Genomic DNA, 23,212 nt, shown 5'->3' with positions numbered 1-23,212 from the left:
CTACCATGAGAAACAAAAACCCACACCATATCCTAAGACTGACTATTCACAAGCCATTTCCCCCACCCGTGCATCCCGGTGATTTTGGCAGTGATGTGATCCACGGCCAGGGGATCAGTCCATCAAATCAGTCTCTTGGCTGCATCACTTGAAAGAGCTCTCCAGGCTTTTTGGTGATTTCCTTCGTGTTTTGAATGGCCTCGGTTATGGTAGTGGTGGCATTGTGGATGGTGATGCACCATTCTCCTCCAGTTCCGTTCAACATCCCTCACACCCCGTGTTCTTTTAACAGCAATATGTCTTGCCCTGGATACTTGCTGAACCTGTACGCTTGAATTGTCCAAAAACATGTTCTGTCCAGCTACTGAGCACATGGACCTACCAAGTTAGATTCTCCAGGGCAAGCTGGTGTCAGGTAATAACTCTGCTTGGTGCTCATGTTGCTTCAAACAGCAGAGGCGCTGTCATACCCCAGGTGTAATACTCAGGCCATTGGCCCGAATGAAGTCGCACCGCAGCACTGCTGTGCCAGGTGTGCTAGAGCTGCCGTATGAACTGGAGTCAAAGGCAGTCACGTGCTATGCCACTGATGTGCTTTTCTCAATCCCTCGGGCAGCATCGTGCAGGCCTCCATGTGCTTCCACTCGGAGGGGCGTGCAATGCACCTGGAATCGACTGCCCAAGGGTGGAAACACAGCCCTACCGTTTGTCGTGGGCTGACCCAGACTGCACTGGAACAGGGGAAGCTCCTAAACACCTGCTGTACACTGACCACATCATCGCGTGGGGCAACACAGCAGAAGTCGTTTTTGAGAAAGGGAAGAAAATAATTCAAAACTTCTTGAAAGCCAGTTCTGCCATAAAGCAAAAGAAAGTCAAGGGACCTGCACTGGAGATTCTGTTCGTAGGAGTCAAATGGAAAGATGGATGTCGTCAGATCCCCGTGGATGTGGTCAATACAATAACTGCTCTGTCTCCTCCAACCAGCAAAAAGGAAACACAAGCGTTCTCAGGTGCTGGGGGTCTCTGAAGAATGCATTGTCTGGATTACGGTCTGACTGTAAACCCTCTCTATGATGTGATCTGGAAGAAGACCCATTTCACGTGGGGCCGGAGCAGCAACAGCCTTTGAACAAATTAAACAGGCAATGGGTCATGCGGTAGCCCACGGGCCAGTCCAGACAGGACAAGACGTAAGAGATTCAGCCCACACAGCAGCCGGGGAGAACGGCCCCACTTGGAGCCTCTGGCAGAAAGCAGAGCAGTTCCCGGTGCGTCACTTGTCACATCATTCATATATAGGCACGTTGCCATAACATTTATCCTTGTCCTCTTCTCTCTCTCAGTAAAAAGCTTCATCTCAACCTACAAGTTCTGCTTCACCGGTGTTTTTTTTTGTTTTTTTTTTTTTGTTGTTCTCTCCTCCATCCCTAAGGGAGGGGAGGAGGGAGAATACTACTGCGTGGTGCTGAGCCACCTGCTGGGCTAAACCACAACACACTTCTATAGTCACTTTCTTCTGTGTACTTGTTTGTGGGAGTTGAGTCTAGAACTGCTTCTAAAGCTCTTCCCACACTCAGGGCACTTGTAGGGTCTCTCTCTTGTGTGGATGCGCTGGTGGCGGATGACATTGGAACTGCTTTTGAAGCCCTTCCCACACTCAGGGCACTTGTAGGGTCTCTCTCCTGTGTGGATGCGCAGGTGGTAGGTGAGGTGGGAACTCCTTTTGAAGCTCCTCGAGCACTCAGAGCACTTGAAGGGTCTCTCTCCTGAGTGGATGCTCTGGTGGGAGGTGAGGGCAGAACTACTTCTGAAGCTCTTCCCACAATCAGGGCACTTGTAGGGTCTCTCTCTTGTGTGGATAAACTGGTGGGAGTAAAGTGCGGAACTGTGTTTAAAGCTCCTTGGACATTCGGGACAATTAAAGGGTCTCTCTCCTGTGTGGACGTGCTGGTGGCTGATGAGGTGGGAACTTCTTTTGAAGCTCTTCCCACACTCAGAGCACTTGTAGGGTCTCTCTCCTGTGTGGATGGGCTGGTGGACAATGAGGTTGGAACTGCTGCTGAAGCACTTCCCACACTCTGAGCACTTAAACGGTCTCTCTCCCGTGTGGATGCGTTGATGTACTGTAAGGTGGGCTCTCCATTTGAAGCTCTTTCCACAAGCAGAGCACTTGTACAGTCTCTCCCCTGAGCGTACGTGATGGTTTTTAACGAGTCTGGAATACCTTTTAGCGCTTTTCGCACACTCATTGCTTGAGTTGTGTTTTTTCTTCTGGCGTACTTCCCTCTTCCTGGCCTCTTCAGGCTGCTGTTGACCTGCACTGAGTTCCAGCGGGTTCCTTGCTCTCTTTCCTGGATAGTTTCCCAATGGCTGCTTGAAGTGTTCTCCTTGCTTCAGGCCCCCTTGGACATCCCTTCTGCTTATTCCCACAGAGACATTACCCCACTGCCTCCGGACCACACCGACTTCCTGCAGATTCTCCTTTGGTTTTGTGATCTCATCTCCACCTGGATGACAGAGGAAACCCAGAAATAGCACACGGTGCCCCAAATATTCCCCAGCTTTCCTTTTGATCCACCGCCTCACCTGGGCTTAGGTCTCCTGGCACGGCCTCCGGGCTACGCACATCTGGGATCCAGGGGTCTTCCCCTCCTTCAAGCAGGGAGATCAGCCCGGGTTTGGGGGCTGGAAGTGAAGCTTCAATGACAGAAACAGGGGAGATGAGAGCATTTCCATCATTGCGGCACAGTGACTGTTCAACATCTCCACTGTGTGTCCCTCCCCACGGAGAAAGCACCATTTGGGCCTGAATGACAGTGGGGCCACAACTGCCTTTGGAGCAAAGAAAGCTTTTACATCTCTGGAAATTATGAAGGGATATTTGCTTTAAAATTAACTTTACAACAGCATGCTTACTTGCTTACAATATATCAGTGAGCATGGCATCAAAATATTTATGGCAATTGAATGGAAAATCCTAAATTCTAAAGGAGTAACCAGCAAGTCGTCCAGCAGCTGGAGCTGGTGGCCTCATACAGTGCAACAACACAAGGGCTGTTTGCAGGAATCTGATCATCCCCCTTCCTGCTGCTGCTTACGAGCCAGCACTGACTCTGAGGCTTTTATCACAGTGCTGAGCACAAGAAGGCCTCGTGAAACTCATGCTACTCTGTGTTTCCTTTGTGCTGTCACAGTGGTGTTACTCAATATGTAACTGCATGGCAGTTATTCAAGACCTGGCATGCAGAGGCTCATCCTGCACAGCCCAATGGAGCCCTAACGAGGAGGAAAGGCAGCAAAGCCCTCACCCAGCCAGGCCACGCACTGGTACGTCTCCAGCATCACGTCCCGGTAGAGCGCTCGCTGCGCAGGGTCCAGCAGCGCCCACTCCTCCCTGCTGAAATACACGGCCACCTCCGCAAAGCTCACGGGCTCCTGCAAGCAAAGAGGCTCCTTGCTGGGAACAGCCAAGGCCCAGGGAAGCAGCTCGCACACGACACAAACTCCCGTCCCAGCCGCTTCTCCGGCCCCAGCACACGCATGCTGCCTGAGGGCACCTCCCTCTCCCCCTGCATTCACATCCCTCGCCCCTTGGCCTCTCCTGCCTGCTTCCCACAGCCCCTACCTGACACGGATGTGCTGTGGCCATTTGCTGCTCTCCTGCAGCCTGGGATGATCACGCCTGGAAGGCACAAGTTGAACTGGAGCCTGCAGGGACAAGAGAAAGGGTCATCTCACCCCAAAACAGGGAGCAGCCCAAGCACCCCTCGAGCTCTCCTGCACAGCAGCGCGCTGCACGACAGATCTGCGACTCAAGCAGGGATGGCTCTCGAGGTCACAGCTGCACAGAGATCCCTCGCAGCTTGATGTCGAGATTCCTTCTTGATACAGATCTTCTGTAAGACACTCGTGGTTACTTTGGAGCTTTGTGAGTTTCTCTAAGGTTATGTCTTAGTGTGACTGGGAACATAGGATTCCTCCCACATAAAGCCTTGGCTAAGCCAGGGACTCAGGAGTGGACCCAGCCATGATCCAGGCTCCTTACCTTCGTGGCCTTGAGAAGGTTAGGTATGATGTGGGAGCACTCTGAGCCTTGGGACTCCTTGAGCCAGTGTCAATCCAACTCGGTTCTGGGAAGCTGAGCGTGCAGTTCCGGCAGCAGTGTTAGGATTACCAATGGAAATGGAAGGCAACTGTTGCGTATCAAACTGCCACAGCCAGTGTTGGCTCCCAGGTGAGAAACGTATGTCAACACATCACTCTGCAATCATACATTGCCACAAAACGCTGTTCCCAAGCCCCCACAGAAACAGGGAGGCTGCTGTGCATGTACTTCATGCAGCTGCTGACCTCCGTGAATCAAAAACCACCGACGTTCCCCAATACTCCTTTTCTGCTGCGGCACAGGCTGGAAGTTCTGATGTTACAGCACATTTGGACAAAAAACAAAGATCTCTCATTCTCACCCACAATCCTTTAGGCCACACTTACGGGGCTTTTACTGTTGACCTCCTTTGCAAAATGCAAAAGGAGAAGTGGCCTCAACGGATGAAGAGAAGGCTGAGGTACTGAATGAGTTCTTGGCCTCAGTCTCCACTGGCAGCCAGGACTCCAGTATTTCTCACCTCCCTGAGCCCTGCATCCCTAAACCTCCAGCTGGGGACCGGGGGAGTAAATCCCTCCCCACTGTAACTCGGACTGCAAGTCCGACACCGCCTCATCAGACTGAATGCAGAAGTTTGCTGGAGACACCCAGCTGAGCGCTGCGGTTGACACGGTGGAAGGAAGGGATGCCATCCTGAGGGACCTCAACAGGCTTGAAAGGGGGGCCCGGGTGAACCTCATGAGGTTCAACACCGCAAAGTGCAAGGTTTGGCACTGGGGCCCGAGGAATCCCACCCATACATACAGACTGGGAGGAGCAGTCCTGGAGAGCAGCCCTGCAGAGAAGGACCTGGCAGGTCCTCAAGGATGAAAAACTTCACGTGAGCCAGTTGTGTGCTCTTGCAGCTTGGAAACAAAATGGTATCCGGGGCTCCAGCAGAAAACGGGTGGCCAGCAGGGACAGGGAGCTGATTGTCCCTCTCTACTCTGCCCCCCGGAGGCCCCATCTGGCAGTACTGTGCGCAGGCCTGGAGCCCCCAGTACACAAAGGAGAGAGAGCTGGTGGAGAGGGTGCAGAGGAGGAGCCATAAAGATGATCAGAGGGCTACAAAGACAGGCTGAGGGAGCTGGGCTTGTTCAGCCTGGAGAAAAGAAGGCTGAGGGGTGACCTCATTGCAGCCTTCCAGGACCTAAAGGGAGCCCATAAACAGGACGGGAGGGGAGGCAACTCTGTGAAAGGGCAGATAGCAGCAGCACAAGGGGAAATGGTTTGAAGCTGAAGGAGGGCAGCTGCAGGTTGGGTGTCAGGGGGAAGTTCTTTACTCTGAGAGCTGGTGAGGTGCTGGAACAGCTGCCCAGAGAGGCTGTGGATGCCCCGTCCATCCCTGGAGGTGTTCAAGGCCGGGCTGGATGGGGCCCTGGGCAGCCTGGGCTGCTATGAAACGTGGAGGTTGGTGGCCGTGATAGCAGCAGCGGGGCTTGGAGCTTCATGAACCGCGAGGTCCCTTCCAACCCGGGCCATGGTGTGATGCCTCCGCTCTTCCTCCCCAGCAGCACCCAAATGGATGGCAAATGGAAACGCCGTGCCCACGCTGCCACGGGGTGAGGGAGGAAAGGGTGACGCGCTCCGCCCCGCTCCGCCTCACCTGCTCTGCTGGGAAGAGGCGGCCGTTCTCCTGGAAGCGGCACCGACGGCTCCGTCTCTGCCCACAGGGCTGAGCGCCGTCCCGGGATGAGCCGGGAGCAGCAGCCCGGGAGGCGACACAGCGGCAACGGCTGCCGCTCGGAGAGACCTCCAGGAGAGGGGAGGGGAGGGGAGAAGAGGAGAGCAGGAGAGGGGAGGGCAGGGCAGGGCAGAGCGAGGCGTGGGGGACACAGAGCAGCGGAGCCAAGCGAAGGCTGAGTCCCGTCCCGTCCCGTCCTGTCCCGCCCCGCCGGAAGACACGCCGTCCGTGGCCGTGAGGGAAGAGGAGTTCCGGGCTCAGTTGGGCTGGGGCGACCGGCGGGGCTGGGCCGCTGGCCGGGCGGGTGGCCGCCACTGGGTTTGGGCAGTGTGGCATACAGCATTTGGTTGCGTTTCATTGGTAACAAAAAGCACCTCACCGCCTTCCTTAAGGAGGGTCTGTGTACGTGTAGTTCTGTCTCCGGGCTCCTATCGCTCACGTGCTGAGCAGTCCTTTCTCGGCCAGGCAGCCCCGTCCCTTGTGGGCACTGCTCTTTGTTCGCCGGGCCGTGCACCTTCTCCCCGGTGGGGGGAGGGGAAGGAATGTGCGGGTGGGGGGATGTTGGCTGCATCTGAGTGAGGAGGAGTTGAGGTACCGCCTTCTCTTCCCTTCCCTTCCCTTCCCTTCCCTTCCCTTCCCTTCCCTTCCCTTCCCTTCCCTTCCCTTCCCTTCCCTTCCCTTCCCTTCCCTTCCCTTCCCTTCCCTTCCCTCCCCTCCCTCCCCTCCCCTCCCCTCCCCTCTTGTGTCCATTTCTGGCCAATTTTTGTTAATATCCAAATAACTTTGTCAGGACAGTATCTCTGAGAATGCAGATTTTATTCCCAATTGCAGTGGCAGGCATCCCACAAGCAGAAGAGAGTGCTTATGGGGACAGACATGACAGCTTTTGTACCTTGTTCCGCCCCCCCCTCCCCCCACCCCTTCCCTCCCCTGTTTCCCCACTGGCTGGGTCCTCCAGGTTCACAATCTTATCAAAAGGTTTACATTTGTTAATCACTTGTTAATTCGTGTGTCATGTGGTGTCAGTCAGTAGCAGTCCTTTTGTCTCTAACATGTCTCAGTACCCTTCTCATTCGTACTGATGTGGTGATTTTCTTCAGAGTCTTTGTTAGACAAAGAGTATGGAGGGAGGTGCCAGATGTTCCTCAATATGTTCTTCAGGCACTCCCTAAGGAGTTGTCCTTTTAATTTGTGCAGGACGTTCTTGCAATGTGTGTGACATATATATTTTTTTTCATGCAGTCTATACATAAGTTGTTACTAGGCATATATATGTATGCTGTTAATTGTTTCAACTTCTCCTCCTTTAATTCTCTGTTGCTCAGGCCCTGTCTATCCAGCACCAAAAGCTAGCAGTTTTCCAACATCAAGGGGTTTGTGATTTGCAAAGATATCTATTACGTCTACCTGGCCTTTAACTGAAGGCCCAGATGTGTTTCAGAAAGCTGGACAGACAGGAGCTTCAGTCTTTGTGCTTATAACTTACTCCATCTACCTAATCTCGATGGATATATCTATATCTATATGTATGTATATACTATTTTACTTATATACTGAGTATGCGTTTCTGGGGAAGGTTTATCTAGAGGACGAGCAATGCAAAGTACCAGAGAACCCTGCTAAAGTAGAAAGACCCCTGAAAAGAGGTATTAATTGTAATAAAGGACCCAAATGGTAGCAGAGGCCATGAAATTAACCAAATTCTTATCTTGTTCTGATTGGGGAACAACATTCAATTCCCACACTCCCACCACACAGGCAATAGCCTTCCCTTTCTCACAACTCACTCCAGTCTCTTTTGCCACGTCCTTTAGCCATCCCACAACAGCTGTGGGAGACTGCAAAGCTCCTCAGCACAGATCTGCCCTTTGGCAGTCAGGCATGCCTTACAGCTCCTCAACACCTCGAGCAAGGAGAGCCATGGAGATTGGGCTGACTGTGTGGACACAATTAGCGGGTAGATTCGAACCATTAGGTTCCCCATCTGTGTCATCCTAGGTATTGCCAATCCCACCTATGCAGGTGAGTTTCTACAGGGGAGATAAGAGGTGACTGTCCTTGCACACTGCCCTGGCAGAAACGTGCCACCTGGCAGAGGGTTTCCAGTGGCTGTGACACATCCCACTCTGGACTCTCCTTTGACTGTCCGCTCAACACCTTGACTGCAGCTGACAGAGAGCAACATGCAGAATTCGCATCCAAAGAGGAGAAAGAAGAGCAGCAGAGAAGAAGAAGGATTTTGGCTGCAGAGCTCATCCTCTACTCAAGGGATTTGTAAGGTTCAAAACACAAAGCCACAGGTCGTAACCAGGGTGGGGCTTTGGCTGAAGCTCTTCACAAGTTTGAGGTTCTGCAGGATCTGTACCTTCTGTGGCAGTGCCGGTCGCTAATGAGGCTGGAACTGCTTTTGAAGGTTCCCAGAGTCTTGGGGAGCTTCTACAGCCGTTGTGCTCTGTGGGTGCGCTTGTGAGTGTTGAGATGAGATCTGCGTTTAAAGCTCTTTGCACACTCCAGACACTGAAAGGGTCTCTGTCCTGTGTGGATGTGATGGTGCTGCTTCAATTCAGAACTGCGTTTGAAGCTCTTCCCACACTCAGGACACTGAAAGGGTCTCTCTCCTGTGTGGATGCGATGGTGGCAGGTGAGGTTAGAATTGCTTTTGAAGCCCTTCCCACACTCAGAGCACTTGTATGGTCTCTCCCCTGTGTGGATGCGCTGGTGCAGCTTCAATTCAAACTTTCGTTTTGAAGCCCTTCCCACACTCAGAGCACTGAAAGGGTTTCTCTCCTTTGTGGATACGTTGGTGGCAGGTGAGATGGGAACTGCTGTTGAAGCTCTTCCCACACTCAGGACACTGAAAGGGTCTCTCTCCTGTGTGGATGCGTTGGTGGTAGGTGAGGTGGGAACTTCTGCTGAAGCTCTTCCCACACTCAGAGCACTTGCAGGGCCTCTCCCCTGTGTGGATGCGCTGGTGCAGCTTTAACTCGCATCTTCTTTTGAAGCTCTTCCCACACAGCGGAACACTGAAAGGGTCTCTCCTGTCTGTGCATGCGCAGGTGCCTGCTTCAAGTCAGAACGGCGTTTGAAGCACTTCCCACACTCAGAGCACTGAAAGGGTCTCTCCTCTGTGTGGATGCGTTGGTGGCAAGTAAGGTTGCAACTGCTGTTGAAGCCCTTCCCACACTCAGAGCACTGAAAGGGTCTCTCTCCTGTGTGGATGCGTTGGTGGCGGGTAAGGTTGTAACTGCTGTTGAAGCTCTTCCCACACTCAGAGCACTTGTACAGGCTCTGCGTTGCGTGCATGCACTGGTGGTTAATGACACTGGAATTTATTTCCAAGCTTTTCCCACACTCAGTGCATGGATTCTGCTTTTTCATCTGACACACATCCTTGCTCCTGGGCTCTACGTCCTGCTTTTCACCTATGTTGAAGTCCAGTGGGCTCCTTCCTTTCTCTTCCAGATGCTCTCCCAGTGCCTTCTTGATGTGCTCACCCTGACCTTGCTCCAGGCCTCCTGGGACATCCCTTCTGATTTCTCCCACACAGGCACTAGCCCCACCGCCTTTCGGCCACACCACTTTCCTGCACATCCTCCAGTATATCTGTAATCCCAGTTCCTGCTGGAGGAAAGAGGAAATCCAGAAATTGCACACGGTGCCCAAAATAAAACACAGACAGAGAGGACTCTTCCAGCCCCAGCCTCCTCCTTCCCTCCCTCCAGCAACTCACCTGGGCTCAGGTCTCCTGGCACGGCCTCAGGGCTACGCACATCTGGGATCCAGGGGTCTTCCCCTCCTTCAAGCAGGGAGATCAGCCCGGGTTTGGGGGCTGGAAGTGGAGCTTCAATGACAGAAACAGGGGAGATGAGAGCATTTCCATCATTGCGGCACAGTGACTGTTCAACATCTCCACTGTGTGTCCCTCCCCATGGAGAAAGCACTATTTGGGCCTGAATGACACTGGGGCCACAGCTTCCTTTGGAGCAAAGAAAGCTTTTACATCTCTAGATATTATGAAGGGATATTTGCTTTAAAATTAACATTACAACTAGCATGCTTACTTGCTTACAATATATCAGTGAGCATGGCATCAAAATATTTATGGCAATTGAATGGAAAATCCTAAATTCTAAAGGAGTAACCAGCGAGTCATCTCTTAGTTGCAGCTGGTGGCACCATGCAATGCAACAACACAAGGGCTGTTTGTAGGAATCTGATCATCCCCCTTCCTGCTGCTGCTTACTAGCCAGCACTGACTCTGGGGCTTTTATCACAGTGCTGAGCACAATAAGGCCTCCTGAAACTCATGCTACTCTGTGTTTCCTTTGTTGCTGTCACAGTGGTGTTAGTCAATATGTAACTGCATGGCAGTTATTCAAGGCCCGGCATGCAGAGGCTCATTCAGCACAACCAAAGCAGACCTAACGAGGAGGAAAAGCAGGAAAGCCCTCACCCAGCCAGGCCACTGCACTGGTACGTCTCCAGCATCACGTCCCGGTAGAGCGCTCGCTGCGCAGGGTCCAGCAGCGCCCACTCCTCCCTGCTGAAATACACGGCCACCTCCGCAAAGCTCACGGGCTCCTGCAAGCAAAGAGGCTCCTTGCTGGCAACAGCCAAGGCCCAGGGAAGCAGCTCGCACACGACACAAACTCCCGTCCCAGCCGCTTCTCCGGCCCCAGCACACGCATGCTGGCTGAGGGCACCTCCCTCTCCCCCTGCATTCACATCCCTCGCCCCTTGGCCTCTCCTGCCTGCTTCCCACAGCCCCTACCTGACACAGATGTGCTGTGGCCATTTGCTGCTCTCCTGCAGCCTGGGATGATCACGCCTGGAAGGCACAAGTTGAACTGGAGCCTGCAGGGACAAGAGAAAGGGCAGGGCAGCTGGGAGGCAACGCAGCAGTCCCTGTCCCAGCTCAGCCCTCGCCAGCCCATCTGCAGGGCACTGCCTCTGGGATGGCACACCAGGCCTGGCACAGGAAGACAACCAGCAACAGCACTGCTAACGCTCTGGCTCAAAGAGATGAACCATCACAAAGCTGTCTCAAACTAGGGGGCCGAGAGAACTCATAGCTGACACTCACTTCAACAGCTGAGGGCACACGGACTGCGTGCCTAAAAACAAAGCAATGGCAAGGAGTCGGTCATCTCACCCCAAAACAGGGAGCAGCAAAAGCACCCCTCGAGCTCTCCTGCACAGCAGCGCGCTGCACGACAGGATCTGCCCTCGAGCAGGGATGGCTCTCGAGGTCACACCTGCACAGAGATCCCTCGCAGCTTGATGTCGAGACTCCTTCTTGATACAGATCTTCTGTAAGAGACTCATGGTTACTTTGGAGCTTTGTGAGTTTCTCTAATGATATGTCTTAGTGTGACTGGGAACATAGGATTCCTCCCACATAAAGCCTTGGCTAAGCCAGGGACTCAGACTGGACCCAGCCATATCCAAGCTCCTTACCTTTGTGCCTTGAGAAGGTTACGTCGGATGTGGGAGCACTCTGAGCCTTGGGACTCCTTGAGCCAGTGTCAATCCAACTCGGTTCTGGGAAGCTGAGCGTGCAGTTCCGGCAGCAGTGTTAGGATTACCAATGGAAATGGAAGCAACTGTTGCGCATCAAACTGCCACAGCCAGTGTTGGCTCCCAGGTGAGAAACGTATGTCACACATTCACTCTGCAATCATACATTGCCACAAAACGCTGTTCCCAACCCCCACAGAAACAGGGAGGCTGCTGTGCATGTACTTCATGCAGCTGCTCACCTCCGTGAATCAAAAACCACCGACGTTCCCCAATACTCCTTTTCTGCTGCGGCACAGGCTGGAAGTTCTGATGTTAGAACATATTTGGACAAACAACAAAGATCTCTCATTCTCACCCACAATCCTTTAGGCCACACTTACGGGGCTTTTACTGTTGACCTCCTTTGCAAAATGCAAAAGGAGAAGTGGCCTCAACGGATGAAGAGAAGGCTGAGGTACTGAATGAGTTCTTGGCCTCAGTCCTCCACTGGCAGCCAGGACTCCAGTATTTCTCACCTCCCTGAGCCCTGCATCCCTAAACCTCCAGCTGGGGACCGGGGGAGTAAATCCCTCCCCACTGTAACTCGGACTGCAAGTCCGACACCGCCTCATCAGACTGAATGCAGAAGTTTGCTGGAGACACCCAGCTGAGCGCTGCGGTTGACACGGTGGAAGGAAGGGATGCCATCCTGAGGGACCTCAACAGGCTTGAAAGGGGGGCCCGGGTGAACCTCATGAGGTTCAACACCGCAAAGTGCAAGGTTTGGCACTGGGGCCCGAGGAATCCCAGGCATACATACAGACTGGGAGGAGCAGTCCTGGAGAGCAGCCCTGCAGAGAAGGACCTGGCAGTCCTCAAGGATGAAAAACTTCACGTGAGCCAGCTGTGTGCTCTTGCAGCTTGGAAATAAAACGTCATCCTGGGCTCCAGCACAAAACGGGTGGCCAGCAGGGACAGGGAGCTGATTGTCCCTCTCTACTCTGCCCTCCGGAGGCCCCACCTGGAGTACTGTGCGCAGGCCTGGAGCCCCCAGTACACAAAGGAGAGAGAGCTGGTGGAGAGGGTGCAGAGGAGGGACACAAAGATGATCAGAGGGCTACAAAGACAGGCTGAGGGAGCTGGGCTTGTTCAGCCTGGAGAAAAGAAGGCTGAGGGGTGACCTCATTGCAGCCTTCCAGGACCTAAAGGGAGCCCATAAACAGGAGGGGAGGGGAGGCAACTCTGTGAAAGGGCAGATAACAGCAGCACAAGGGGAAATGGTTTGAAGCTGAAGGAGGGCAGCTGCAGGTTGGGTGTCAGGGGGAAGTTCTTTACTCTGAGAGCGGTGAGGTGCTGGAACAGCTGCCCAGAGAGGCTGTGGATGCCCCGTCCATCCCTGGAGGTGTTCAAGGCCGGGCTGGATGGGGCCCTGGGCAGCCTGGGCTGCTATGAAACGTGGAGGTTGGTGGCCCTGATTGCAGCAGCGGGGTTGGAGCTTCACTGAACCTCGAGGTCCCTTCCAACCCGGGCCATGGTGTGATCCTCCGCTCTTCCTCCCCAGCAGCACCCAAATGGATGGCAAATGGAAACGCCGTGCCCACGCTGCCACGGAGTGAGGGAGGAAAGGGTGACGCGCTCCGCCCCGCTCCGCCTCACCTGCTCTGCTGGGAAGAGGCGGCCGTTCTCCTGGAAGCGGCACCGACGGCTCCGTCTCTGCCCACAGGGCTGAGCGCTGTCCCGGGATGAGCCGGGAGCAGCAGCCCGGGAGGCGACAAAGCACCAAAGGCGCCGCTCGGAGAGACCTCCAGGGGAGGGGAGAGGAGGAGAGAAGAGGAGAGCAGGAGAGGGGAGGGCAGGGCAGGGCAGAGCGAGGCGTGGGGGAACACAGAGCAGCGGAGCCAAGCGAAGGCTGAGTCCCGTCCCGTCCCGTCCCGTCCCGCCCCGCCGGAAGACACGCCGTCCGTGGCCGTGAGGGAAGAGGAGTTCCGGGCTCAGTTGGGCTGGGACGACTGCCTGGGCCGGGCCGCTGGATTTGGGCAGAGTGGCACACAGCATTTGGTTGCGTTTCATTGGTAACAAAAAGCACCTCACCGCCTTCCTTAAGGAGGGTCTGTGTACGTGTCAGTTCTGTCTCCGGGCTCCTATCGCTCACGTGCTGAGCAGTCCTTTCTCGGCCAGGCAGCCCCGTCCCTTGTGGGCACTGCTCTTTGTTCTCCGGGCCGTGCACCTTCTCCCCGGTGGGGGGAGGGGAAGGAATGTGCGGGTGGGGGGATGTTGGCTGGATCTGAGTGAGGAGGAGTTGAGGTACCGCCTCCCCTCCCCTCCCCATTTCTGGCCTACCACCACACAAGCAATATCCTTTTACTTATATACTGAGTATGCGTTATTGGGGAAGGTTTATCTAGAGGACGAGCAATGCAAAGTACCAGAGAACCCTGCTAAAGTAGAAAGACCCCTGAAAAGAGGTATTAATTGTAATAAAGGACCCAAATGGTAGCAGAGGCCATGAAATTAACCAAATTCTTATCTTGTTCTGATTGGGGAACAACATTCAATTCCCACACTCCCACCACACAGGCAATAGCCTTCCCTTTTTCACAACTCACTCCAGTCTCTTTTGCCACGTCCTTTAGCCATCCCACAACAGCTTTGGGAGACTGCAAAGCTCCTCAGCACAGATCTGCCCTTTGGCAGTCAGGCATGCCTTACAGCTCCTCAACACCTCGAGCAAGGAGAGCCATGGAGATTGGGCTGATTGTGTGGACACAATTAGCGGGTAGATTCGAACCATTTGGTTCCCCTTCTGTGTCATCATAGGAATTCCATGTTGGAAACATCAGGAATGCATCCACACCAATCAGTGCTGATGATGGCACAGGCGCCCCCCTGGGCAGCGGTCCATTTGTCCAGTGCCCCGTGATTCTCTAGGACAGCTTTTCACACCAGTAGTGCTGCCATTCAGCAGAGTGATGTGCAGCTTGTGGTGAGGAAGACAGCCCTGGCACAGAACCACCAAGCAGTGCGTTTAGCTGGATGTCTGGTGAGAAAGGCATGGAAGTTGGTGTCAGTGGTCTGACTGTCACAGGCTGGTTTGGCTGCAATGCTGTCAGATACTCTCTCTTCTCAGGAGAAGAAAAAATACTCTCCGTTTGGCAGGATGTTTTGTTGTTTGATTTTTGTGTTTGTTTCAAGTAAGCCATCCCATTTATTTGAGGTGTGCGTACCATCCCATTAACGCCTTCCAGTTCTGCACTTCCTTACCTGAGCAATGTGAGCCATTATTGTAGAGGAAATGGACCTGGGGGTATTGATTGATGCTAGACTGAACGTGAGCCAGCAGTGTTGCCAGAAATACTGTGGAATATTTTTTGGTCGTTTTTGATTCAGGGAGGAGCGGTTCAGTTCTCCTTTGCTTTATATGTTACTTCCAAACTTGACACTATGCTGATAACAGTGTTATATTTATGGATATAATACAGCTATGCTGCAGTGATTTAGCAGTGACATAACAAGATTGTCACAAGTGCTTCAAAAGGGCTTCCCACCTCACCTTCCACCAGCACATCCATGCAGAAGAGAGACCCTTTCAGTGCCCTGTGTGTGGGAGGAGCTTCAAAAGCAGTTCTGCATTGAAGCGCCAACAGCGCATCCACACAGGAGAGATTCTTTCAGTGTCCGGAGTGTGCAAAGAGCTTTAAACGCAGATCTCATCTCAACACCCACAAGCACATCCACAGAGCCCAGGGGCTGTAGAAGCACCCCAAGACTCTGGGAACCTTCAGAAGCAGTTCCAGCCCTGTTACCTACCAGCACTGCCGCTAAAGATACAGATCCTGCAGAGCCTCAAACGCGTGAAGAGCTTCAGTCAAAGCCCCAGCCTGGACACCACCTGTGGCTTTTTGTGGTGAACCTGTAATTTCTGAGTGCACTGATGAACGTGAGAGAAGGGTCAGGAGAGCAGTAACGTGGCTCCTGGAGGTTTCCTGAGAATCATCGGTAGTGGAAAGGGAAGGGGGTGAATAAAGTAGCTGAGTTGTTCTGGAGCTTTCTTCACTGTAGTCTTGTTTCTTGTTCTTAAAGTGAATGTCAGCGTGTGGAATGAGGAGAGGGAAAGGTGCAAGCAGGTTTTGGTTTGGGTGCCGACTCCAGCCCACTGCTTGCTTCTGGGGAAGCCATTTCTTTCACACAACCCTATCATCCTTCCTAACCGCGCTGCATGTAGGTTCTGCTGCTCTTCCTGAATGCTTTAATCAGGAGCTTGGGGCAGCTGTGAGACACCAAGCCTCGGTTGTTTCCAGTAGACCCACAGAAAGCTGAGCTTGTTCTTCCTAAATGCACCATCCCAAGTTTCAGGCGGTGTTGGAAGCAGAAGGCAGTGCAAAGCCACAGTGTGCGCAAGCAGCTCACCTGCCCAGCACTGGGATATCAGAGCGCTCTCCAATGCATGCTTGCCTTGTAAGTGATCCCTTTTGAGCATGAAGGGTTTTGCTTTGACCTTGGGAAGGTGTGCCCGAGACCTCCTGCAGCAGGGCCTTCACATTTGCTGGGCTCAGCTAAAGCTGCTGTGCTTGGAATGCAGTTTGCAGTAAGTGGGGGCTGGTTTTGGTGAGCTAGTGAAGCCAGCAGGAGCTTGCCCATGTCCTCAGGTGAGGTTCTGTGAAGGCTCCCTGACCCCCAGCAAACTGCAAGGAGATGATGATTGCAGTACCGAGGAGCGCTGCTTCCTCCATGCCAGGGAGCTGGGGCCTGGTCTGGTGCAGGAGAGGTACAGCAGGGCCCTGGGGGTTGGAGGAGCCCAATGCGTGGGGAGGAAACTAGCAGCTGGGAGGGGTGGGGATCCCCAGCAACAGGAGGCAGCAGCCCAGCCAGGAGCTGGGATGGTTTACTTTTAAGCTGCATCCACTAATTCCTGTCAAGTGGCATCAGTCACGTCTCTTCTCTTTCCTTTTAGTTGGAAGTATCATTTAGTTTAGTATGCATTCTCACTATTTTGTGTTTGTTTGTTTGTTTGTTTTTTTACATCACCATGTTCTCAGAAGCAATGAGCAGGTTTTCCCTGAACAGGAAATAAAAATGAAGAAGTTTTTCCACTTTTACTCCCTGAAAAATCACTTGAACTGCTGATGTCCCCCACTGTTTTGTCACACGTCATGTTTTGTTGCACTAAGGGTTAGAAAACTCCATTTTTTTCCCCTCCTCCTGAACTTCCCTGCTTTCCCGCTGCTGTGGGGAAAGTCCTTCTGTTGCAGACGTGAATCCCTGCAGAGCTGTGAGCGCAGCGCCCCGTCTGCAGGAACAGGAGCATTTCAGAGGGGGGTATGGAGGAGAGGGACTGCCATTCTGGGGATGGGCGTTCACCCAGGGGGGCATGGAGGGAGGGCTTTGTCCTGTCTGCTTCAACCAGCACTTGTATCCAGCCAGCAGAAGGCTGTGCCCTCGGTGTCCCACGTGAGCTCTGCACGGAGCTTACAGTTGGCTGTGAGGTGGTGGAGAGCCTCTGGGCACTGATTAAGGGACAAGGAAGTAAAGTGGTTGCCTACTACATGCCACCCAGCCAGGACGACGATCCCAATCAATTCTTTAAGGAATTAAGGGATACGTCTGGAACAGCATCACTGTTGATGAACAGCATCACAGAACATGAATGACAATGTCAAATAGGACCAGGCCCATTATGAAGCCCTGCAGCACACCTGCAGCTACTGGCCTCCTGCAAAACCTTGTGCCACTGACCACCACTCCGACTGGTCCGGCCATTTGTCCAGATTTTGATGCTGCTCACTGTCTACCTATGCAGCCCATACATCAGTAGCTGTCTCAAGTCAGGACACAAAAACCCTCTGCTTCTCTTTCATCTCCCAACTTACTGCATTCCAAATAGACCCCAGGAAAGGCTTCCTTTACAGGTTCTTGCCCCGTGACCTCTGGTGCTCAAGGGACATTTGGATAAAGCCCTGCATGACGTGCTTTCACTTTTGGTTAGCCCTGAAGTGGTCAGGCAGTTGGACTAGATGATCTCCGAAGGTCACTTACAACTGATTTTGTTTTTAATGGTTTTATAAATCTACGTGGAGATAAAATGTAAGAGTCGTTATCTTGCTGCTATATGTCCGTGGCTTATGAAAAATAAATGACGAGGATTTATAGACAACCCTCAAAACTCTGAAAAGGAGGAGTTCTTTATGACGCATTTATTACACAGAGATTTGTCGCTACAGCTGTTTTGGTTCTTGCCTGGCACCTTGACTCAGGGCTTGATCCAGCTGTGCTTCATTCAGCAGCATGGCCAAGCGCTGGCCCTGTACTCCCCCGTGTCTCACAAACTCTTCCCTCTTCCATTGCAGCGCTGAGCCAACACTGCAGGAGAATTGGGCTTCCTCCACAGTCATGGAATGCTGCTGGAAGTGCACTCACGTGTACTCAAGGGAGGGAAAAGGGAGGAGAAGAACCAGGTCAGCTAGCTGATGGGCATGGCTGAGCACAATTGCTGCCCGCAGCAAATATGCCACATCCCACATGCAGAGCCACGCACACCAGATAGAAACTTGTCATTTTCCCCTGATCAGCACAGGAGGGGCCTTCCTTCCTGCCGTGTTCCCAGGATAAGTCTCTTCCTCCTTATTCACTTCCAGATGCATTTTTCTCTCAATTTCTGGGCTCACATACGGTTGCAGTGACTTACTAAGGCCTTCAGCCATCACTTTACTTCTCACAGGTATCCCTCCCAATCCTCCCTCCCTGACTTACGTACTGCCAACTGTGCTTCCCGGACTGCTTGCGCTTCAGAAGCCTGCCTGGATCTTCCAGTGCTTGTTAGGATCTTCCGGAATTCTCCACAGTTCACGGTGAGACTTCTTCTCTATGACAGCGCCTTGATGAACAGCCCTTATGAAACGTTTGTATGTCAACATGTTGTGTCCGACTCATGCTGAGAATTCCATCCATCTTGGGAAGTGACTTGAAAGAGCAGCAGCCTGATTTACCCCACCTGATAACCAGCTGCCAACCAACCGGAGGGTCAGGGACAGGGTTGAGTGTTAGGGTGAGGTTAAAAAGAAGAGTTAGGGCTGGGGCTAGCACTAAGGATTAGATTTAGTGTTAGGTGAAGTGCTAGCACTTGAGTTAGTGTTAGGGCGAGGGCTGTGATAAGGGTTAGTGTTTAGGGGGAAGAGTTTGAGTTTACGGTTGAAGTTTAGGACAAGAAAGGGTTAAGGTTAGACTTTAAGGTTAGGAGTTGGAGTTATGGCTTAGGAGTTAGGGTTGGGGTTAGGGTTAGATTAAAGGTTTAGTCTATGGGTTAGAGTTAGCACTAGGCACCAATTCCCAGCTTCCTGACACGCAGGAAAACACTCCATGAAGACACAGATGGATATGGTTAATTGACAGCAAAGGAAAGCAAGAGGCATAGTTCTGTCAAAGTAGATTTTATTAAGTCCAAGTTATATCCACTGAATCATAGAATCACAGAATGGCTTGTGTTGGAAAGATCAGAAGGATCATCTAGTTCCAAACCTCTGCTGTGGGCAGGCTTGCCAACCGCAAGACCAGACTGCCAGGAACACATCAAGCCTGGCCACTCCACTCACCTCCACTGATGAGGCATCCACAAATGCTCTGGGCAGCCTCTTCCAGTGCCTCACCACCCTCTGCGTGGAGGATCTCTTCACAACATCCAACATAAACCTCCCCTCGTTCAGTTTAAATCCATTGCCCCTTGTCCTATCGCTATCTTCCAGCATAAAAAGCCAGCCCTTCTCCTGCCTGTAAGCTCCTTTCAGGTATCACAAGATCACAATGAGGTCTTTCCGGACCCTTCCTTCTCCAAGCTAAACAATCCCAACTCCCACAGTCTTTCATCAGCCCTCTGATGATCTTTGTGGCACTCCTCTGGACCTGCTCCAACAGCTCCATGTCTTCCTTGCGCTGGTTTCCCCAGGCCTGGACACAGCGCTCCAGATGGAGCCTTACAAGGGCTGAGTAGAGGAGGACGATCACCTCCCTGTCCCTGCTGGACACCCCTCTGTTGTACCATTGGCCACCCAGGCTACAGGAGCGCAGTGCTGGCTCACGGCCGGCTCTTATTCCCTCAGGACCCCCAGCTAAATCCCCTTTCCACAGTGGAGAACCTCTGAACACGAGATCTTCTCTTTGTATCAAACACACATTTCAGGACCCCCCAGAACACTTTGTACTTGCCCATGTACTTCCTTTGCTGCATGAAAGTATGCTGTAGGCTGTATGAAAGAAAGAAACATACTAATGGAAAACAACCGAGCACAAGCTTAGAGTGGGATACATTAGAAGTCACCTGCGGAGAGAGATGGAGTCTTTGTGATTACTGGAAAACATCCATAACAACAGTTCCCAGATGGCACCCTTCAGTGCCTGGTTCCTCACGCTGTAGATGAGGGGGTTCACTGCTGGAGGCACCACCGAGTACAGAATTGCCACCGACACATCCATGGCTGGGGAGGAGATGGAATGGGGCTTCAGGTAGGTAAAGAGGCCAGTGCTGATAGAGAGGGAGACCACGGCCAGGTGAGGGAGGCACGTGGAAAAGGCTTTGTGCCGTCCCTGCACGGAGGGCATCCTCAGCACAGCCCTGAAGATCTGCACGTAAGAAAGCACAGTGGAAACAAAACACCCCGAAAACAAAAATACGCTGAATGTCATAAGACTGAGATTCCTGAGGTAGGGGTACGAGCAAGAGAGCTTTTGAATGTGAGGAATTTCACAGAAGAACTGGTCCACGGTGTTGCCTCGGCAGAGTGGCAGTGAAAAGGTATTGGCAGTGTGCAGCAGAGCATTGAGAAGCCCAGTGCCCCAGGCAGCTGCTGCCAGGCTGGCACAAGCTGTGCTGCCCACGAGGGTCCCGTAGTGCAGGGGCTTGCAGATGGCAACGTAGCGGTCATAGGACATGAGAGTGAGGAGGTAAAATTCGGCTGACAACAAGAATGAGAACAGAAAGACCTGGGCAGCACATGCAGTGTAGGAGATGGCCCTGGTGTCCCAGAGGGCATTGGCCATGGCTTTGGGGACAGTGGTGGAGATGGAGCCCAGGTCGAGGAGGGCGAGGTTGAGGAGGAAGAAGTACATGGGGGTGTGCAGGCGGTGGTCGCAGGCTACGGCTGTGCTGATGAGGCCGTTGCCCAGGAGGGCAGCCAGGTAGATGCCCAGCAAGAGCCAGAAGTGCAGGAGCTGCAGCGGCCGCGTGTCTGCCAACGCCAGGAGGAGGAACTCGCTGATGGAGCTGCTGTTGGGCATCTGCCGCTCCTGGACATGGCTAATCATCAAAGGAGAGAAAAAGGCAAGTTAGGTGAGGCTTCCCTTGGCAAAACCCCGTACCATTCCTTGGTGACCTTCCTCCTGCCATAGAATCGATCCGATACTTTTTCTTTCTCTGAGGAAAATGCCTGTTCAGATCCACGACTTGAGATTTTTTTCCGTGAGTTTGAGTATGTAAGGAAGAGGAGAGGCCTCTGCCCGCGGACTCTGGAGAAAGCAGTCCTGACCCACCCAGGTGGGCCCATTGTGAAGTGGCAGGAGTGCTTGGTTTCACTTTTAGAATGTGACATCTCTCTTAGCATCTCTCCACTTCATCTCCCTGGGCTTTCAGGGAACACAGAGATGCTATGGGAGAGATTTGCATCCTGCAGGGCAGCTCACCAGCTTGGAAGGACATCTCTCTTCGAGAGAGAGCCAAGTGTCCTCGTGATGGCATCTCATTCAGAGAAATTCAGCTCCTTCCCAGCCTCACAGACTGTGCTGTCCACAGCCCCGAGCAGCTGCTCTCAGCCCCCGTGCGCTGCAGAAGGAAATGAGCTCAGGCCTGGAGAGATGCAGCTCTGCTCTGCTGGAGCTCTGGCTGCAGAGGAGGCGCTTCATGCCTTGGACCGCGCTGCCATGAAGGCAGAGGAGTTTCTGGGTGGGAGAGGATGCAAGGGGGCTTGCTCAGAAGAAGTGGCCGCCACAGGCCCTTCGGGAAACTGCCTGCTTGCAGGGCAGTATCCGTGTGCATGCTTCTCTTTGCAGGTATAAGCAGACACATCAGAAAGCCAGAATGGGATCAACAGAGCTGTTGCTTGATCTGTCCATCGAGTGAGGAAAGGCTGATGGAACACGAGGATGCTGCTCACAAACCTACTCATCTCCAAGGCTACAGTACAGCAGTCTCCGTGATGTGCCAATGTAGACAGTTCCTCCCCCATTTCTCCAGTCATCCCTACCCTAAGGGTAGGAAAATGAACACAGGGCAGAAAGTCCCACGTTTGGTCCTCCTTCCTGAAAAGTCCCCTCTGCAACACCCCGAGCATTCAGTGCAGCTCTGAGCCCCCAGCCCCATGCAGCACCCCTAGCAGCAGAAGGCCCCTGTGCTGCTGAGGAACTTCTTCCCCACACCCCCTACACCCCCACCCCCCCCATCTCCCTGCAGCTACCTGGACGGGATTCAGCTGAATCACTTGACGAATCTTCTGCTGAGGTTGTAGTCCTGGGTCCTGGAGGGGAATCAGCTCCCTCCCATGCCTCCCCCACACCCAGCCGGACCAGCACCGACCACACATTTGGCCACCAGCAACTGGCCCCCTGCATCCCTCCTCTTCCACCGGCTTCTTTCTCCTCCACCTGCATTAATTCCCATCTTTGTCTGTTGCAGTCACTGTCCAGATATCAGCTCTCACTGACTACATTTCCCTCTTGGATCCCCGCAATGCTATCCCCATGCTGGCTGTACCTTCCTCTCCCTGACGGAGCTGCCATCCGTGTCACAGGAGTTGTGCTGCACTCAGTGACATCTCGGTGTCTGCTGTAAGAAGAAATACCCTTAAATATGACAACTCCTTTTTTGGACAGTGCTCCTTGAAAACCTCATCTGCCACACTGAGACCTCCGTCATGAACAAGTCTTGAAGACTGGAGGGAAATGGCTTGTTAGGTCTTTCTGCACTGTAATGAGCCCCACAGCCTATGTGGTGTCTGTTGAGCTTCAGCTACTGAGAGAAGACTGCTGTAGCCAACTGGTGAAGGTGCAGCCAAAATGCTGTCCAGAAATGTTGGAGAGTGTTGGAGTATTAATTGGTCCCTGTGGGGCCATTACCAACAAAGCCTCCCCAGAGACGTGTTAGAGCAGATAACTGGAGGCCGTGATTACAGGCAGGCAAAGAAAGCCCTGTGCAGGTGCTTTGAGGTGGAGGAAAGCCCTTGGTTTGTCTGATGAAACAGAAGGGTTAAGCCATAGCTGCAGCCTCTGGGAAAGGGTGGTCCTCTCCCTGAGATATGGCCCAAGCTGACCAAGACCTTGGTTTCCTGTTGGGGCCCTCCAGCCTTCCCAGTGCTGTTGGCCATCTGCACCAGAGGCTGTTCTACGCAGTCCTACGCTTTCCTCCTTTTCCCTGCAGGCTGCAGACACTCACCTCGACTCCTGCACTGGCACTCACCCTGGCATTGCCTTACTCTGATGGTTCTGCAGTCTCACTACTTGTTCCTTGTGACACAACAGCACGGACTGATGACAGAGTCCTGCTGGGTGTTTCTGGCACCACGGCACTACCACAGGAGGCGAGGGCTGACCTGTCAGCTTGTGCAGAAAGAATCACTTCTAAGGTCTGGGTCAGTGAAGCACTAAGATGCACTAAGATGAGTGTCCAACAGTCAACCTTTTGCTCTTTCTAATGCCTCATTTGATGGAGGGTAGTACGGGACACCAAACACTCACTGGCTTCTCATTTGGCTCACTTTTGCATTTCCTCGCTCAAAGGATGTGAGCCATCGTCACTGTAGATAACATCAGCAGTAGGAAGATTTGAGAAGCAAAATGATTGCCCTCACACTGTATTTTGCCCACTGACTGATACTTCATCCCCTAAAAAGCCAAAGAGTACTTAC

General features: G+C 53.0%; 2 protein-coding genes and 1 pseudogene across 2 annotated transcripts; all 3 read right to left on the bottom strand.

Annotated features, from left to right (window-relative positions):
* Positions 1 to 344: 344 nt before the first annotated feature.
* Positions 345 to 10,680, bottom strand: LOC121107789 (zinc finger protein 3-like). Its single transcript, XM_040653901.2, has 8 exons — positions 10,603 to 10,680; positions 10,285 to 10,412; positions 9,326 to 9,449; positions 5,754 to 5,900; positions 3,629 to 3,670; positions 3,312 to 3,438; positions 2,590 to 2,700; positions 345 to 2,510 (listed from the first exon to the last, which is right to left on the bottom strand). The coding sequence occupies exons 1-8, from the start codon at positions 10,624 to 10,626 to the stop codon at positions 1,510 to 1,512; spliced, it is 1,704 nt and encodes a 567-aa protein (XP_040509835.1). The 5' UTR covers positions 10,627 to 10,680; the 3' UTR covers positions 345 to 1,509.
* Positions 7,851 to 9,438, bottom strand: LOC124417448 (annotated as a pseudogene).
* An 8,070-nt stretch (positions 10,681 to 18,750) lies between the features above and the next one.
* LOC121107780 (olfactory receptor 14J1-like) lies at positions 18,751 to 20,441 on the bottom strand. Its single transcript, XM_040653892.1, has one exon. The coding sequence runs from the start codon at positions 20,424 to 20,426 to the stop codon at positions 19,635 to 19,637; it is 792 nt and encodes a 263-aa protein (XP_040509826.1). The 5' UTR covers positions 20,427 to 20,441; the 3' UTR covers positions 18,751 to 19,634.
* Positions 20,442 to 23,212: the final 2,771 nt, after the last annotated feature.

This window comes from Gallus gallus, chromosome 29, assembly GCF_016699485.2.
Source record: "Gallus gallus isolate bGalGal1 chromosome 29, bGalGal1.mat.broiler.GRCg7b, whole genome shotgun sequence".
Lineage (NCBI taxonomy): Eukaryota > Metazoa > Chordata > Aves > Galliformes > Phasianidae > Gallus > Gallus gallus.
This window is presented reverse-complemented; position numbering and strand designations above follow the sequence as displayed.

Coding starts and splice junctions, on each gene's coding strand:
- LOC121107789 (XM_040653901.2), bottom strand. CDS start 10,626: ATGGCCACAGCACATCTGTGTCAG. Junction 3,671..5,753: donor GCCTCTTCCCAGCAGAGCAG/GTGAGGCGGAGC, acceptor TGATCATCCCAG/GCTGCAGGAGAGCAGCAAAT. Junction 2,701..3,311: donor CCAGTGCGTGGCCTGGCTGG/GTGAGGGCTTTG, acceptor CTGTCATTGAAG/CTTCACTTCCAGCCCCCAAA.
- LOC121107780 (XM_040653892.1), bottom strand. CDS start 20,426: ATGTACTTCTTCCTCCTCAACCTCGCCCTCCTCGACCTGGGCTCCATC.